The following is a 13,833-nucleotide window of genomic DNA, read 5'->3' as shown; positions in this document are numbered from 1 at the left end:
AATAATATCCTCTTGTAGCAAGCAACCTTTTTCCTTAAAATCAATCAGATCTTTCATTTTGTTATTGGTAAACTTTTTAAAGCAGCTTCTACATTTATGTCCAGATCGTTAAAAGCAGGGGGCAGTGCTGAATCCTTTGGGGCCTCATTGTGTGCAACATTCTGGTTATCCTTTGAGCACATTACCACCTTCCATGGACCTGATCAGCATTTATTTTCCTGGTTCTTTTTAATTTTAATGTTTATTTATTTATTGAGATACTGTGTGGAATTGGCCCTTTGAGCCATGCCGCCCAGTGACCCCCATTTAACCTCAGCCTAATCACGGGACAATTTACAATAACCAATTAACCTACTAACTTGAATGCCTTTGTACTGTGGGAGGAAACCATGGCACCCAGACAAAACCCACACAATTCACAGGTGGACCTAGTCTCCTTACAGAGGAGGTCTAAATAGAACTCTGAACTCCGAGGCGCTGAGCTGTAATAGTGTCACACTAACCACCATGTGACTGCCTTTTGAAGCAACACTCAATCAAATGTCGCCTTAATGTCAAGACAGGCAAACTTATTACACCTCTGACACGAGCATCTGATGCACATTTGGACTAAGGCTGTTATAAGAATCATGGATTAATAGCATAGAAACAAGCCCTTCAGCCCACCTAACCCATGCCAACCATCATATAATTCACATGTTTATATCTTAAATGTTGTGAGAGTCGGCATTATTTAAGGCATGATTTTCTCAGTATGTCAGTTAGTCTGTTCCTTAGTTTGTGGGACAGCTCTAATTTATACACCAATCCACAGCTGTTCACAAGTGGTATTCTGCAAAGGTCCAAGCTTGGAGAGATTTGCCAGGTCCAGATCAATCTGGTTTCATCCATTCTCTGTTTTAATATAGCAGTTTTGGTCCAATTAAGCTGTTTGCTAGGCTGTCTCAGAGGGCAATTAAGAATCAACACTGTGGATCAGAGCCACATTTAGACCAGACTAGGCAGATTTACTTGTGGTAGTGAACATAGCAATATGTCATGCATATATCTTCATTTGATGGGACATAGAATATAAAAAGCTGAGTTCCTAGGCTGCAACTTTACAAAACACCAGTTAGAACACACTTGGAGTATTATGTGAAATTCTGGTCATTACATTCCTGGAAAATATGGTTGTACTGGAGAGAGTGAGAGGAGATTCATCGGGATATCACCTGGATTGGAAGATATTAGTTATGAGGAGGGATTGGATAGGCTAGGTTTGCTTTCCCTGCAGTGAAGGAAGCTGAGGGGTGACTCAATGGAAGTATATAAAATTGTGAGAGGCATAGATTGGGGAAATAACCAAAACCTTTCCCAATGGTGGATGTCTCAAAAGCCAGAGGTTGAAGGTGAGAGATGATCCTTAAGAAATTTCAGGGGAAAGATTCTTTATACCAGGAGTATAAGACAGAACCTTGCTGCAAGAGAAGATAGTGGAGTCAGATACAATCACAAATGTTTAAGAAACATTTAGGCACTTAGATAATCTCTAAAATGAGCAACTGGGATTTGTGTAAATGGGGTAAAAAGACCAGCATTAACATGGCCAAAAGGACCTGTAACAGCTTTGCACAATTCTATAACTCTGTAAAGGACATCAATGAATCAGATTGGATTTTATATTAATCTGCTGGCTTTAGTCTTGGATTATCTGCTAATATAAAACTTTTCAGCTGCCATGGCAGGCCATAAACTTATGTCTTTGAATCTCCAGGTTAGTAGTCTGATAACTTGACAGCTCTTAATGCGATCACTCCTTATCATTTTCTATAATTTCTCCTTTATGTTGATTTCTGTGTTCTGTTAAGATAGATGAAACATATTTAAAGTTGAACTATATATACAGTTGCAAGAAAAAGTTTGTGAGCCCTTTGCAATTACCTGGTCTTCTCCATTAATTACCCATAAAATGTGGCTGTTCTTCATCACAATAACAGACAAACATAAGCTGCCTAAACTAATAACAAACAACTGTACTTATTCTCGTCAATACTGAGTGCGCCATTTAAACAATCATAGTGTAGGATCAAAAAAGTATGTGAACCTCTGGGGTAATGCCTTCTATAAAAGCTACTTGGAGTCAGGTGTTCCAACCAATGAGATGAGATTGGAGTGGTGGGTTGTAGAGTGTCCTGACCATTAAAAAAAGACACAAGGTTACTCTCAGAGCCTGCTCTTCTCAAGAAAGATCTGTTTATGTGCACCATGTCTCAATCCAAACAACTTTCAGAGGACCTCAGAAGCAGAATTGTAGAGATGCATGAAACTGTAAAAGGCTACAAAAGCATTTCTAAAGACCTAAATGTTCAGTAGTCCACAGTAAGAGAAACTGTCGACAAATGGAGGAAATTCAGTACTGTTGCCACTCTCCCTTGGAGTGGGTGTCCTGCAAAGGACACACCAAAAGCACAAAATGCAATGCTGAAGGAGGTGAAAAAGAACTCAAGGGTAACAGCAAAAGACCTGCAGAAATCTCTGGAATTTGCTAGTCTCTGTTCATGAGTCCACTATAAAAAAAACACTGAACAAGAATGGTATTCATGGAAGGACACCACAGAAGAAGCCATTGCTCTACAAAAAAAAAGTACTGCATACCTCAGGTTTGCAAAAGACCATCTGGATGTTCCACAACACTTCTGAGATAATGTACTGTGGACAGATGAGACAGAAGTTGAACATTTTGGCAAATGCACACTGCTATGTTCCTAAGAAAAACAGAACTGCACACTAACACCACAACCTCATCCCAACTGTGAAGCATAGTGGAAGGAACATCACAGTTTGTGGCTGCTTTGCTTGCAATTATTGAGGGAACAATGAATTCAAAATTGAATCAAGACATTTTACAGGAGAATGTCAAGGTAGCAGTCCATCACCTGAAGCTTAATAGAAGCTGGATGATGCAATAAGACAATGATCCAAAAGACGAGAGAAAATCAACAACAGAATGGCCTTAAAAAAAGAAGATTTGTGTTTTGGAATAGCCAAGTCTGAATCTAACCTTAACCCAATTGAGATGCTGGGGCCTGAAGAGGGCTGTTCATGCAAGGTATCCCAGAAATATTGATGAACTGAAACTGCTTTGTATGGAGTAATGGTCTAAAATTCCTTCACACTGTTCTGAAAGTCTGACCAACAGCTACAGGATACATTTGGTGAAGGTTATTGCTGCTAAAGGAGGTTCTAGCAGTTATTAAATACAAGGGTTCACATAGTCCAGCCTGGACTATGAATGATTAAACAATGTGTTCAATAAAGACATGAAAAGTACAATTGTTTGTGTGTTATTAGTTGAGGCAGACTGTGTTTGTCTATTATTGTGACTTAGATGAAGATCAGATCACATTTTATGAGCAATTAATGCAGAAAACCAGGTAATTGCAATGGGTTCACAAACCTTTTCTTAGAACTGTATCTTCTACCCATGCACACATGGTTCTGGTCTCTATTAGGACTACTCTTTCCTTGGTAATCCTATTTGTATATCTCCTTCTACTTCAACATTTTATTTCTTTTTATCAATTTTTATTTAATTTGTTTAACATTCTCATTTTTGCATTATGAAGCAGTAACATCCCATGTTACAATAAAAGCCTTAATGTGAAAGTAAGGAAATATAACATTCCTGCTCAAATAATGTCTCCCTATACTTTCTGTTGGGTTGTCATCAAAGGAAAGGGAAAACCTTTGATTGTTCACTTTCCTAAGGCCTGTCCTAAACTTTCAAGTCTTGATAAGAAATTACTTGACAAATCTTTCTAAGTGTGTATTTCTATTTATTGTATTTTCTGATATATGATTTTGCCCTTCCATGCATTTTTAAAATGTTATCTGTAGGATACCATAGATCTGTTTGTTCAATAGCAAAATATACAATTTTCATGCAATAACTGAAATAACTTACAATAAAATTCACTGAAATAAAATTTAATGCAATAATTGGAGCTAAAATGAGCAGTGAAAGTGAAGATAAATAAAACTATGGTCCATTTCCTTTATAACATTATATCAAAAAACAAGTCATTTGTCGGCATAGTACTTGAATGACTGAAAAATCTACTTACAAAAACTTAAGTGTGTCACATGGTCGTAAAGTTAAAATTGTATCATTTTGCTAAATGGACTTGGGCAGAAATACTATATAATACTGAAGATTTAGAATTAATGTTTAATTGGATGGTGTCTCATTTTAGTACACAGATACAAGTGAAAACAGAAACTATTTTGTGATAATGTTAATGCAATACAATAATTCAATGAATAATCATACTACATTATGAAAAGTAAACCTCCCTCGTCATCAGTTGACAATCATGCTTCTCATTCATTCCAAAAAATATCAAAAACTAGAGCTCTTAAAAATCCAAAGTTAAAAAAAAACCTATATTGAATTCATGGAAACATAGAAAACCTACAGCACAATACAGGCCCTTCGGCCCACAAAGCTGTGCCGAACATATCCCTACCTTAGAACTACCTAGGCTTTACCCATAGCCCTCTATTTTTCTAAGCTCCACATAGCCATCCAGGAGTCTCTTAAAAGACCCCATCGTTTCCGCCTCCACCGCTGCCGCTGGCAGCCCATTCCATGGACTCACCACTCTCTGCGTAAAAAAACTTACCCCTGACATCCCCTCTGTACCTACTTCCAAGCACCTTAAAACTATGCCCTCTCATGCTAGCCATTTCAGCCCTGGGGAAAAGCCTCTGATTATCCACACGATCAATGACTCTCATTATTTTATACACCTCTATCAGGTCATCTCTCATCCTCTGTCGCTCCAAGGAGAAAAGGCCGAGTTCACTCGACCTATTCTGATAAGGCACGATCCACAATCCAAGCAACATCCTTGTAAATCTCCTCTGCACCCTTTCTATGGTTTCCACGTCCTTCCTGTAGTAAGGCGAACAGAATTGAGCACAGTACTCCAAGTGGGGTCTGACCAGGGTCCTATATAGCTGCAACATTACCTCTCGGCTCTTAAACTCAATTCCACGATTGATGAAGGCCAGTGCACCGTATGTCTTCTTAATCACAGAGTCAATCTGCATAGCAGCTTTGAGTGTCCTATGGACTCGGACCCCAAGATCCCTCTGATCCTCCACACTGCCAAGAGTCTTACCATTAATGCTATAGCCATCATATTTGACCTACCAAAATGAACCACCTCACACTTATCTGGGTTAAACTCCATCTGCCACTTCTCAGTCCAGTTTTGCATCCTATCAATGTCCCATTGTAACCTCTGGCAGCCCTCCACACTATCCACAACACCCCCAACCTTTGTGCCATCAGCAAATTTACTAACCCATACCTCCACTTCCCCATCCAGGTCAGTTATAAAAATCACAATGAGTAGGGGTCCCAGAACAGATCCCTGAGGCACACCACTGGTCACCGGGTCGATCTCAACATATTCAAAGTTATCACACAATTTTTCATTAAAAGCAATCTAAATTATCACAGAAATATGCAATTGGATCAGACCATTTGGATACAAGAATGTTCAAAGGTCAACAGGTAGAAGTAGTGACTTGTAAATAGCTACTAAGCATTCCTAGATTGATAAATGATGCTTCACTGAAGGAAAACATTTGATCCAAATAAACCAGTGCTAGAAACTGCACCAAATCCCAACCCACTACACTACAATAAGGAAAGCTCATCATTCCTTCCTGAGACCTCATTTTGGCAAGTCAGATCATTTGGCTGTACTCCTGCTACCTGCTGTCAGATACAGCCTAAACAGCAAGGCTCCAGAGATGAAGACAACTAAGAGGTGGTCACAGAAGGCTGAGGAACTGTTACAGGATTGCCTTGAGTCACTGGACTGGGCTGTCTTCAAGAACTCATCTGAGGACCAGAATGACTACACTAGGGTCATTACAGCTGTGGATGAGTGTGTTCCCACAAAATCACTTAGGGGATTTCCCCAATCAGAAGCCCTGGATGAACAATGAAATCCAGAACCTGCTGAGAGCCAGATCAGAGGCATTCAAGTCCAGAGATCAAGAATGCTACAACAGTGCAGGTATGATCTCTGGAAAGCCATCTCTCAGACAAAGTGGAGACTCCAGACTAGACTGGAACCAATGAGGGATGCTCAACAGCTACAGCAGAGTTCGAAAGCCGTAACCTCTTACATAGGTTACAATGCTCCTCAGACAGGATGAAGAGATCAATACTCCCCAATGCCATTCGGCTTTACAATTCAACCGCCAGGAGTAAGATATGTTAAAGTGCCGGGGTTAGGACTCAACGTATTTAAGTAAACTACTTAAGAACTTTTTAAAAGCTATTATTAATGCTTTTTGAGAGGGTGATTTTAGATGCATATCATATTTTTACTGAGTTAAGTATTGTAGGTAATTAGTTTTGCTACAATAAGTGTATGGGACATTGGAAAAAATGTTGAATTTCCCCATGGGGATGAATAAAGTATCTATCTATCTATCTATCTAGGGGACAGCAGTGCTTCATTTCTAAATGAGCTTAATGCCTTCTACGCTCGCTTTGACCACCAGAACAGGGAGGAACCATCGCACACCCCTATGATCCTTTGGTCTCAGTATCTGAAGATGACGTGCAGGCTGTATTTAAGAGAGTGAATTCAAGGAAAGTATCCAGTCTGGACGCACTACCTGGCCGAGTATTGAAGATGTGCTGACCAACTAGCTGGTGTATTCACAGATATCCTCAACCTCTTGTTCCAGTAGTGTGTGGTACCCACCTGCTTCAAGCAGGCTTCAATCGTACCAGTACCCAAGAAGAGTGTGGTAACCTGTCTAAATGACTATAGCCCAGTGGCATTTACACCTGCAGTGATGAAGAGTTTTGAAAGGCATATCAGCTCCTGTCTGAATAGCGACTGGGATCTGTCCCAATTCGCCTACCAAAGCAACAGGCCTACAACTGATGCTATCTCGTTGGCTCTTCACACAACCCTGGAAAACCTGAACAGCAAAGATGCATGCATCAGGGTACTCTTTATCGATTACAGCTCGATTACAGCTTTATCGATTCCTGAATTCAACTTAATTTTGAGTATTTCATAGTTCTGAGTAGTACTCATGCCGTTTCTATACAGTTACACCTCAACCTGAATAGTTATGTACACATACTTAACACAAAATGCACAGAATAGGATGTAATGCATTCATCATACCCTCAAAACTAATGAGTAAACTCCAATATCTGGGCTTTAATACCCCTTTGTACAATTGGATCTTGGATTTCCTCACTTGTAGACCCCCGTCACTTCAGATTGGCAAAAAACATCCCCTCCACAATCTCCATCAGAACAGGAGCACCACACGGATGTGTACTTAGTCCCCTGATCTCCTCGCTTTACACCCATGACGGTGTGACTAAGTACAGCTCCAATACCATATACAAGTTTGCTGATGACACCACTGTTGTGGGCTGTATCAAAGATGGAGATGAATCAGAATACAGGAAGGTGACTGAAAATTTGGTTGAGTGGTGTAATAACAACAACCTTTCACACAACGTCAATAAAACAAAAGAAATGATCCTAGACTGCAGGAGAGGGAAACCAGTGCTCATTGGAGGATCAGAGGTGGAGAAGGTCAATAACTTTAAATTCCTGTGTGTCACTATCTCAGAGCATATTATTGTAAAGAAAGCATGACAATGCCCTACTAGCTCAGGAATCTGCGGAGGTTTGGCATACAATCAAAAACTTTGGCAAACTTCTATAGATGCATGGTGGAAAGTGTGCTGACTGACTGCATTATGGCCTGGTATGGGAACACCAATGTCTTTGAGCAGAAAATACAAAAAAAGGTAGTGGATTCGGCCTAGTACATCACGGGTAAAAACCCTTCCAACAAATAAGCACATTTACATGAAATGTTGCCATGGAAAATCAGCATCCATCATCAAAGATCCTCACCACCCTGTCCACGTTGCCATCAGGTAGAAGGAACAAGCACCTCAGGAGTCGCACCACCAGGTTCAAGAACAGTTACTACCTCTCAATCATCAGGCTCTTGAACAAAAGGGGATAGCTACACTCATTTAAGGATTCTTTAAATTGCTATATTGATGGATGCTATATTGTATCTCATGCTCAATATTTATTGCTATTTATTTATATCAGTATTTGTACAGTTGTTTACAATTAACAGTTCCTGATGTTTACAGTTACTGTTCTACAAATTTGCTAAGTATGCCCACAGAAAAAGAATCTCAGGGTTGTATGTAGTGACATGTATGTACTCTGATAATGAAATTTACTTTGAGCCGTCCAATTAGTCTCCCTCTGATCCTAAACCTTCTGTCACTGGATACAAATTTATTTTAATTACTGTGGTTATGAACCATTCCATCAGATCTTCTCAAACCCTTCTATACACTGCAAAGAGGAGACTAACTTCTGTTGCACACCTAACAAGATGTGTAGTATTGTTTTATAAAACCTCCTCTGCCTCTCTCTCAGCCCATAACATCCATCTTGAAATATAATGATTAGAAATACCTGGAGATGGAGTCATCTCGTGCTTCATAAATGTTTGGCATTATTACTGAACTTTTACAGTAGGTTGCACACTATGCTCCTATTTAAAAACCTAGGATCCATGTGGCTCTTTAACAGCCTCCTTAATGGGTCTGAACACCTTCAAAGTTTTGTATAGACCTCTCAAGAAATTCCTGCTCCAATAGTGCACCCTTTCCTCTCTTCACAAACAGGAGAGAATCTGCAGATACTGGAAATCTGAGCAACACACACAATATGCAGGAGGAACTCAGCAGGCCCGGCAGCATCTACGGAAAAAAGCACAGTCGACGTCTCGGCCCAAAATGCGACTGTGCTTTTTTCCATAGATGTTGCTCGGCCTGCTGAGTTCTTCCAGCATTTTGTGTGTGTTGCTCCCATTTCCTCTCTTCATTCTTCTTACCAAAAGGCATCTCAAATCCCTGTATTATTTTCCTCTCTCACTAATTACACCCTCATGAGGTTTGTTACCATGGTCCTTATTTTTTATTTTTCAAAATTTTACATGAGGCCTCCTGGTTATCAATATATAGCAGAAAACATCGGTCCTTGTAAACTGTGCTGTGACTAAGCTAGTTTTATATAGGGGAAGTTACTGGGTGTTGCAGTTCACTGGGCCAGAAGGGCCTGTTCCATACTGTGTCTCTAAATAAATAAATAGATAGATAAATAAATAAATAAATAATTTGGTTGCCCTCCCCCCCCCCCCCATGCCAAGCCAATAGAACATCAATGAACAACTCCGTCCAATCACGGTCAGAGCGTACTGATGCAAAAAAAAACTGCAGATGCCAACAAATTTGGCAATAAAAACAGAAAGTACTGGGAATACCCAGGAGGCAATCTGAGGAGAGTTATAGCAGCATTAATGCTTCAAATTAACTATACTTCATGAGAACCCCGTACTTCTGACAGTTACTGACATGATGGGACAATAAATCCATTTCACCCTCCACAGATGTTGCATGACCTGCTGAATGAATTGTTCAACAGCTTGAGAAAATAAAATCGGTTTTTATGGTAACTTGGCTTGTCACCAGAAATCACCACCCACAGTCCCTGCCCATTCCTATTCATGTACCTTCCCATACCAATCGTCACTTAGCAAGGTCTCGACAGTGAGTAGATCCCATACCTCATTGAACTGAGTGGCATACCCAGACACCCATAGAAGTTCCTAACAGACGACAAAGCTATGGGTGGTGTATTGGGTTCTATCAAAACTGAGTTTTTTTAAACAGTATTAAAATTTATGTAAAATCTATTAAAAATAGGGTTAATATTTTAAAAGCATACTTAACAAACATATATAAGCGGCTTACAAGCATTAAAACTTTAACCTAAAATGGTAGGAAAAAAATTCCATTCCAAAGATATGCAATGAAAAGAAGGGGCTCTCCAAGCCCATGTCAGCTGTGACCAGGCAGTGGACTTAAGAGATGAATCCTCAGAGTAATACTGGAGAAGCCATGGGAGATTGAACTCAAATGCCTCCATAATATCGCCTTTTTAAATTTTTAATCACCCACACTTCCTTTGATAATCCTAATTTCGTTCATAAGGTCATAAACAAGCCAATCCAAAACCTGAAACCCAGATTATCTCAACTTTCTGTTGGAACTGTTTAAAATTACAGTAACATAAAAACTCATGACTATAAAATGCAATTGTAGGAATCAGGTTTATTATCACTATCTTACATGAAGTGAAGTGTTTTACAGCAACTGAAGAAACAAACAACTTATTCAATCATGCCTTTCAGGAAAAGAAAACTGCCATTATGGTCCAGTCTAGTTTATTTGTGACTCATTGTCACACCTCGCTATCAGGTGTGGATAAGCATTCCCAACGAGGGTCACCAGTTGAAAACAAAACAGATGGTAAGCCACCACAACACATCAGTGCAAGGGGTATTATTCAGTGCCAGGTGGAGAAAGTGCCAAAGCTGCCCAGAGGTTGTGAAGAAAAAAAATAAGCTACAAATAGACAAAAAAAAACAAGCGTACAAAAATTTACAAATACACAGAGGCTTTCTCCATGACACACTTTGCCTTTAACTTTCCAATTTAACTACTCACCAATCGTCAACTCCAACCTCCACACCTATCTAGCAACGCCAGACTGAGGGTTTTAATCTGCCTCTGCCTGGCCTAGAAGGACCAGGAAATTCTATTGTTAACCTGGGGGTGGGGGAGGGGGAATAATCATGTAACCAGTCCATAGTAATTATTCCACATGCAGAAATGGAACATTTTAAATAGGAATTCTCATATCCTACAGGTTTATTCCACAACAAACGCCTTAGTTAAACCCATAGATCAGTGTCTACATAATATAAAAGATGAATATAAAAGAATAATGCCTCCCCACCCATGGTGTTGCCTGTGTTGGGTATAGTACACCTGTTCCCACTGACCCAGGCATTATTTTAGGACGCCCAAACTGTCCCTCGGGTCTTTTGGGGCCATTCTGCTGTCTACAAACCAATGCAGTGGTGTGAGTGAAAATAAGTGAAATTGTTTCATATCTAGAATATCTGTGTCTGTGTTACTGTTATGAATCATAAACCAGTAGAGCATGTTAACTGAAAGGATTGTTTTGACTAGAGTGACAAACCAGGCAAAGGGGCAAGATTAGCGGGAGAATTAGCTTTGCCAACCTGTTCTGTCACACTCAGTACAACACCAGTGTGCTTTATTATAAAATGCTCACTAAAATGGCTGAACATATCAATCATTTACACCAGACTCCAACACAGGAGAAGTGTACGAAGATCAGACCCGCCTTCTCAGACAAACTGGGTGTGGGCAATAAACCTCAGTCTTGCCAGCAAGATATACACTCTGAGAATTAACTTTCTGTAAGTATTTAAAAGAAAACCAAGTACTTAATCAACAAATATCTGAGCACACTGTTGAATTCAAACTGTATATAGAAGTATTGTTCTGTAACTGTACAATGGAGTATTCACAGTTTAACTGGTTAAAATTCCTCATATCCTTTGAGTAACGGTTTTATCACCCAGTGGCTGAGTATAACATGACTGCTGACAATTTTCCATTCAGTAACCAAACCTATTAATAGAGGAGCTGTTTATTTCCCAGTGAATGGTAAAGTCTGCGAATATTTGCTTAATGAAAAAAAACTTTCCAGCTTCCTTACCCAGGAGGTAGCGCTTCCAGGTTTTGGACTAGTGCCTGAGACAGTTCTGTCAGGGCAGAACCTTCTTCTGCCATCTGCCCCACAGCAGATGAACTCATGGAACTTGTCGTGCTAGTGGTTGAAGAACTGGTGACTGAGGCTGAGGGAAGTGCTTCAGCAGAGGGAAGTGTAATGGCTGGAGTGGCTGCAGGATTTGATGCATTATTTCGGTTGCTATTGTCACTTTCATTTGAAGTAATCCCGCCATTCACTGAAATTATATTAAAATAAACACACTGGTTGAATGGAAGATTGCTCATTAAATCATTTCCTAGCAATCAAGTTTACAATAAAATTACATGTTGAAAATAAATGCTTTAGACATTTAGTGCTATGTTCAGCGCAGTTAATTACTTCTTACCACCTTAACTGACAATTATGACATCAAAGACAAATATTAAGATTTTGTGAAAAGGCCATAAATTATACTGTACTTTGTTTTTAGTAATATATTTTTGCTTCTTGCTGATATTATTAAGCAAAATTAGACTTCAACTTTTCCCTCCAATGAGCAAGCTCTGCACAATGGAAAGTCACTGGTTTAGACAACGCATGGGAATTCAGTTCATCTGATCCACGGTAGAATCACTTGTACAATAACATGATTTCAGGATTAGTGTTACTTTATGCTTTTTGTTTGGTTTGAGTATTTTAATAAAATAAAAAGGAAATGTGAGCACTGTTTAGAATCTTACACCAAAATCAATTTACAATATGAATTCATAAAATGAAACCAAAAGGTGTAGCCATGGGAATTCACATAGGTCCCAGCTATGCCTGCCTTTTTGTCAGCTACGTTAAACTATCACCCACCATCTTGTACTTCCTCCTCCCCTCCCCCCACTTCTCATGCTGACTTCTCGTCTTTTTTTCCAGGGGAAGGGTCTTGACCCGAAATGTCGACGGCTTACTCTTTTCCATAGATGCTGCCTGGCCCGCTAAGCTCCTCCAGCATTTGTATCTGTTACAATGGTTTTGAGGAAATTTGTCCAAAAGTCAAATGCAATTGAATAAATAAATGTCATTAACATGTTTAATTCTTATCTAAGAATTAATTGTCATCCAGTTGACAGCCATCTAGGCTGCCACTTCGTTACAAAATTGAGAGCATGCTTGACTCTGTTGGAGAAACTACATTTTGAATGTCCTTATCTGCCTGCCATTTCAGGGAGATGTAAAAGATTCCACAGCACTACTTTGACTGCAAGGGAGTTGTCTCCAGTGTCCTTGCCAATATGGAAAGCTCAATCAAAATCACTAAAATGTGAACTCATTTTTGACAGTGCTTTTATATAAAAATTTGTCATATTTCTAACAATACAAAGGTTTCAACACTTCTAAAGCACTTATTAGCTTAAAAACATTTTGCAATCACCTCAGACTATAACAGACACTACAACAGCATAACATTATCAAGTTATAAGTACGTTAAATATAATCCAATTATAATATTGGCAATGAACAAGACAAGAACAGTAGAACTCAAGTCATTTTGTTTTTAGTGAATTTGTTAAATAAAATTCTTTTTTAAACAAGTATCAAATCCCTCAGTATAATGGAAAATACAATGCTTGGATAAAGTTATAATAATTATTAAACCTACTTTGTGAATAAGTTGAAATAGTTTGCAATTAAATAGCTTAAACTTTTTCCATTAGAAAAATATGAATATTTATCTATAAATACACTATTCTTCTTTGTAGACTTCTTTCCAGAAAGAAGAATAATGGGTTGGCAGACGTTACTTAATAAAGAAAATTATTTAATTTTATTACAATAGCAGAACAAAAAAATTATCAGCACAGCTCACGTAAGTCTAGAAAAGACATGGAATTTCAACAGTACTTGCCTATTCCGCTTTGGCTCAAGAGATGTGAAGGTATCCTGGATGCATGTTTTTGTTTATCGTCATTATCTACCCCATTCACTGCGTTATCCCCAATAACTACATTACCTTGCACAGTACCAGCAGAAGCCCTGAAAGAGAAACAGAAAACATCAGAACTTCATGAATGATTTCATCTCATGCACATCAGAAGTCTAACTTTTAACTCCCCTCAGATCTGTGCTG

The 13,833-nt window shown here is 39.0% G+C and overlaps 1 protein-coding gene across 3 annotated transcripts in view; it reads right to left on the bottom strand.

The window, feature by feature from the left end:
• The window catches only part of wwp2 (WW domain containing E3 ubiquitin protein ligase 2), a 172,115-nt gene that overhangs the window by 82,482 nt on the left and 75,800 nt on the right, over positions 1-13,833 (bottom strand). For all 3 annotated transcript variants that reach the window (XM_073070281.1, XM_073070280.1, XM_073070279.1), the window contains exons 7-8: positions 13,612-13,739; positions 11,724-11,973 (exon numbers count right to left, since the gene is read on the bottom strand). In XM_073070281.1, coding sequence (XP_072926382.1) covers positions 11,724-11,973; positions 13,612-13,739 — 378 coding nt within the window. The remainder of the gene's footprint in view (positions 1-11,723; positions 11,974-13,611; positions 13,740-13,833) is intronic.

The sequence above is a fragment of the Hemitrygon akajei genome, chromosome 17 (assembly GCF_048418815.1).
Source record: "Hemitrygon akajei chromosome 17, sHemAka1.3, whole genome shotgun sequence".
NCBI lineage: Eukaryota > Metazoa > Chordata > Chondrichthyes > Myliobatiformes > Dasyatidae > Hemitrygon > Hemitrygon akajei.
The sequence above is the reverse complement of the archived record's forward strand: the minus strand, read 5'-3'. Positions and strand labels throughout refer to the sequence as shown.